This window comes from Bactrocera tryoni, unplaced genomic scaffold (assembly GCF_016617805.1).
Source record: "Bactrocera tryoni isolate S06 unplaced genomic scaffold, CSIRO_BtryS06_freeze2 scaffold_7, whole genome shotgun sequence".
Lineage (NCBI taxonomy): Eukaryota > Metazoa > Arthropoda > Insecta > Diptera > Tephritidae > Bactrocera > Bactrocera tryoni.
Window position 1 is genome coordinate 8,306,271 of NW_024396366.1, and position 5,412 is coordinate 8,311,682.

Genomic DNA, 5,412 nt, shown 5'->3' on the forward strand with positions numbered 1-5,412 from the left:
CAGCAGTTGCAACGACTTCTAGGCTGAAATATTCGCCTAGGGGGGCCGGGATGGCTAAATGAGCTTCAGTCCCCTGCCCCACCTGACACATAACCAACACCGAACACCTAACCACAACAATAATCCCGCATCCAGAACACTCTACACTCACCGCATCAAAATATACGTCACTAGCACTCTTCATTCACCACACTCATCTCTACACCACCTACAATCCACATCACACATAACTACTTTGCCACTGCATTTTTCACCTCAACCAAAAGGGAACAAAAGGGGCGGAGAAACAAGTTCACCGACACTTCTTTTTGCGATCCGCTAACCATCAGCCGTGCGAGTAACCCCGAGCGACAACATATTGTGCGAACATTCTTTTTTTTTATAATTCGAGTGAAATCTATAAATTGTACACAAAGTTAAAGTACAATAAAATTTTTGTAAATTTTTGGCGAAATTGTGTGTTGCCTCTTTTTTATATAAGGTTCCGAACGGTGAGTGCGAAGAAATTAACTGAAAAAACCACATACTGAGAAAGAAGTAAAATGCACAAAGACCGTAAGTTACATATTATTGTAATAAACAAATGATTATATTTATAATAGATAACGCCTTTAGAATACTTCCTCCATTATATGTAATTAAAATAATTGCAAATTTCTTTAAAAATATCGAAATTAACAAAACACACACAACCGATTTTGCAATGTGAGGTTTGCTTTCAGACATCAGTAATTTGTTAAGTAATTGAGAGCATTTGTGTTTTTGAAATCACCTCAGCATAAGGAAAAGTTTACAATAGTGAAGGTGGTGATTTTTTGTGGAGCACGAGAATAAGGCGGATTGTAATATTTTTCACCTCAACTCAACACGGATATAAATGTTACTGTTCGCAAAAATAATATATTTTATAAGGTGTAAACGCATTATTATATTGAATAGTAAGTTGTAGGATTTTCTTCCACTCATGTAGTAGTATACACCGAGTGTCAGCCACGTCATTTGTATTAATTCTTCAATGTTGTCTTCAAATATTTAGTTAGAATTAGTGTTTAAAAACCTTATTTTCGGCAGCATAAAGTAGACAATTGTTTGATGGAATAAGGATTGCGTTACAAATTAACTGTCACGTTATTACATTTAAGAGAAATGAATATATTTCGCTTAGCCGGTGATTTGTCACACGTAGTGGCGATAATTATACTATTACTAAAGATTTGGAAAACTCGCTCCTGCGCAGGAATATCTGGAAAATCTCAAATTCTGTTTGCATTGGTTTATTTAACGCGTTACTTGGATTTATTTACTACTTATGTTAGCCTTTACAATTCTGTGATGAAGGTACTATTCATATCGGCGTCTGGGACAACATTATATTTAATGTATGGAAAATTCAGAGGAACTTACGACCATAATCATGATACTTTTCGTATTGAGTTCTTACTTGTCCCATGTGGGTTGCTGTCGTTGACTATTAATCATGAATTTACTCTGATGGAAATTCTATGGACATTTTCAATATATTTGGAATCCGTAGCTATTCTTCCACAGCTGTTTATGGTTAGCAAAACCGGAGAAGCTGAATCCATTACTAGTCACTATCTGTTTGCTCTTGGTTCATATCGTGCTCTTTATTTATTAAACTGGATACATCGGTACATAGCAGAGACTCATTATGATCTGATTGCTATTTTTGCCGGAATAGTACAAACTATTTTATACTGCGATTTCTTTTATTTATATATAACTAAAGTACTAAAAGGAAAGAAGTTGCAATTACCGGCATAAAACTTGGAATATCTCAGCATTTTGAGTGTTAAATAGAATTAATAGATTTCCAAATGTAATAACTTTTAATTATTTAAGAGTGCATTTTAATATTCTATCTATAACTTTTCGAAGTTTAAAAATGTAATAATACTTTTATGTTCTCCATAACGGTTAATTTTAGTAGTGTAAAGATATATTACCTGGATTCAATATCACTTGTGAAATAATTTAATAAACCTAAGTCTACATCTTGTTGCTAACTTTTGTAGTATACGTAAGTTCCCTATCACGGTTTTCAACCAAACAGCATTTTGGTTGAAGTTTTGAAATTTGGTATTGTGGTTTTCAACTCAACCGAAAAATAATTGTGTAGCTGTGTTGTCAAATTTCAACTTTTCTTGGTATAATGGCTATCATCTGTGTCTAGAGAATAACCTTTATACCACAAAGCAGTTGCAGGTGATCATAAGTGCGTTTATTTATTATAATGTTAATTTATAATTTCGAATAATTTTAGTTAGTTATCCATAAAAAGGTGAGAAATATGCTTAGATCGTTGGGTAAGTATCTGAACCAGGACAACCTAGAATTTGGGAACATTAAAATAATATTAACATCGTTGGAAGTATTACGGTTATAAATAGTCAATACAATCAATTAGTCGTAGGAATATACATAGTTATTGAGTAATATTATATTTTTTTGGAGCATTTTACTATTCTTCAATCAATTGAAATCATTTAAAAGGCATTCTTGATAACTAACCGACAGCAAGAAAATGGTAAGTTTGGGGTAATGTTGTTTCATCTCCTTCAGTAAACCATATGATTGCTAATTTAAACGGAAATAACTAGATCTGTAGTAAACATTATTTAAACCCCAAACGAAGTGTTGCATAGCAAAAACGATCGATTTCTATTAGAAAGGTAAAGGTTTGCGCAATGGTTACGATCATGGTGTTTAGTAGAACTTTGGTATTTTTGGTTCTCAAGCTTTCTTTTTCAAGTGCTGAAAACTGCAAGCGACATCTGTCAAAAATTAAAATACACACGTTCTAAAGGATACAGTTATTTAGACAGCTGTACAACTACACGACTGCAACTTCAAGATATTCTTATATTTGCCAACGACAGTAGAGAGGAGTGATGCCGCTAATATGTAAAATGTACAATTATTCAGAGCTCTAACAAACCTGACTTTATTTTACAAATAAAAGCATATAATAGCTCGTTATATCATTTGTAATAACAATTTATAATTTAAAACAAAAAAAAATTACGTATTGACTTATTTTTTGCATAAAAAATTTCACTTTGAACAAAATATTAAAATATCATTGAAGTGAAAGGTATTAGTATGGCCACAACAAAATCGTGTACATGCAAAATGGACAGCTGTGTGGTCTTGTGTACATGCCGGCAATTGTTATGTCACTGCCTTCTTACAAATGTTCACTGTCGTGTTGCCATGCCGTTTCGCGCTTTATGTGTTCACATTTTCATTTTTTTTCTAATGTAAAAAAATAAATATGGTATGACATAATTAAAAGCTTCTACTACCCGGTGCAAGCAGATAACGATATCACATGCGCATTTCGTGATCTATAAAGAAGTCGTAACTTTACATTTTCAACACATAGCGCTAAGGGCAGTTAGGTTCATGAATTGTAAAAGCCATTTTCATACAGCTTGATTTGCCTTTACTTAATTTTTACCGAGTTACATAATCATTTCTCTCTTACTTGCTTATCGTCTGGTTATTACATTTGAAAGGCTACAGCGTCTAATTGTGGATTTATTATAAATTAATTATGAAATAAAATATTATTTGATAAAGTGAAAGGCTCACCGCTGCCATTGCTTTAAATGTGGTATCCTTACGAACCGAGCGGAGTCCTCGCCCGAGGTGCTGTCGTTTTCATCGCCGCGTGGTAGTTAGCGCTAGGCCTTAAATTGTTCTGATGCAAATACGATCGTGTAATGACGTTGTCTTCCCTCGGCATGAAGCAAGTCTTCAACTACATAGCGATTATTTGACAGGTCTTTGTTGTTGTTATTGTAGCTGCAAAAAACATTCCTGAAGTAATTTCGAGGCATGGTGCCGAGTTGACAGTCCTTGGTCGGAAAAAGTCCGTGTCCGTTCCAGTTACTTAAATCCGACTGTCGTGGGAACGGGTTACATCCCAAATGCTGCTTATCTGATTAAATTGTTTGTATAATTTATTCTCATTATCGCTGGGTGAAATAGACACACCCAAATTCACAAATTAATTGAGGGGGGATACCTCTAGTACCGTCAAAACAGGTAATTCTTCCACTTTTATTATGGGAGACCAATTTTTTAAAGTATATATTAAGAGGTATTATTGAACTACAAATCAAAAATTATTTTATGTCAAAAAAAAAAAAATGGCGGAAGTATCAACGATCCCGCAAATTGACATTTTTTGTGGTTGTCAATTTCCTGACTAGGCATCTTATATGAAACGAAAAAAGTTAAAAATTTTTAATTGAAAGCTTCTATCAAGTGTATAGTAGAGGGGTTTTGAGAATTTTGAAAAATTGAGGATGTAGTCATGGATTTTGTAAAAAGTGCCATTTTTACCAGTGTTTTTCGACATCAAAATAGTTAAACTGTCAAAATGCCACTTTTCTCGGAAAAGCGCTCTATCACGTACTAGAGTATAAAATTGCCTACAAAATACACTTTAGTTCAAGTAAGTCCTTTAAATAATTCACTCACAATTTTGAAGGTGGTGGTTCAGGGGCCTATTTCTTCGAAAATATTCGGAGTAAAAAAATGGAACTTCGGAACTATATTTTTTAATTGTTTTTCAATTGATTAGAGCGAGAAAAATGTTTTTAATTTTTTGAAAATTCTTTAGGTATCTCCCCCCTTAAGAATATTTACATTTCAATCGTTAAGCCTCTTGGGATTATTCCATTTAATATTAAAGTAATATATAAGAATAAAAGTACATTATTTCTCATTCTAATTCTTTTCTAGCCTAAAGTGGCCATACGCGGCATACATGTGGGTTGATTGGGATTTACTCGTATATGAGCTTGTGCGAAAATGTTTGATTTTTTACGATCGGTGTGCACACCAGAGAACTGCAACGAGTAATAAAACTTTGTTCACAATCAGGTATTGATCCGTTACTCTGTCTGATTCTGTCAATTCGATTCATGTACACGAATCGAACCGTTTGTCTTCAAATCAGCGATAGAGAACAACTTTCAATCACTAGCGATCAGCTTATACATGATTTGTTTATTAACGTTTGCACCAGCAGAAAATACCCGAAGTGATGGATACTTATACTTCAATATTGAAATGATCGACAGCGTTCGGTTTGTATATCATCCCCTAAACACTGATTTATTGGTGTACTGCTGTTCTATTTCAAATACATATGTATTTACATATATGCATATGTTATATGTATAGTGGAAATTCCATCGAGTACATATGTACATACAACAAATGTATGTATATATGTATGTGGAGGATAGAGTCATGTGTAGAAGTTCAAGTAAGCTATTCACTTGGGAGTGGCCAGAAACGATTCTTTTACATATGGCTCAAGAAGCTCACGACTTTCGGCTTTAGACCAAGCTTCCTCTGAGTAGCTGAAGAACATCC

The 5,412-nt window shown here is 33.8% G+C and overlaps 1 protein-coding gene across 1 annotated transcript; it reads left to right on the forward strand.

Moving 5' to 3' along the window:
• The first annotated feature begins 959 nt into the window (after positions 1 to 959).
• On the forward strand, positions 960 to 2,020 carry LOC120781708 (ER lumen protein-retaining receptor). Its single transcript, XM_040113940.1, has one exon. It carries the CDS (start codon positions 1,147 to 1,149, stop codon positions 1,783 to 1,785), a length of 639 nt encoding a protein of 212 aa, XP_039969874.1. The 5' UTR covers positions 960 to 1,146; the 3' UTR covers positions 1,786 to 2,020.
• The last annotated feature ends 3,392 nt before the right edge of the window (positions 2,021 to 5,412 follow it).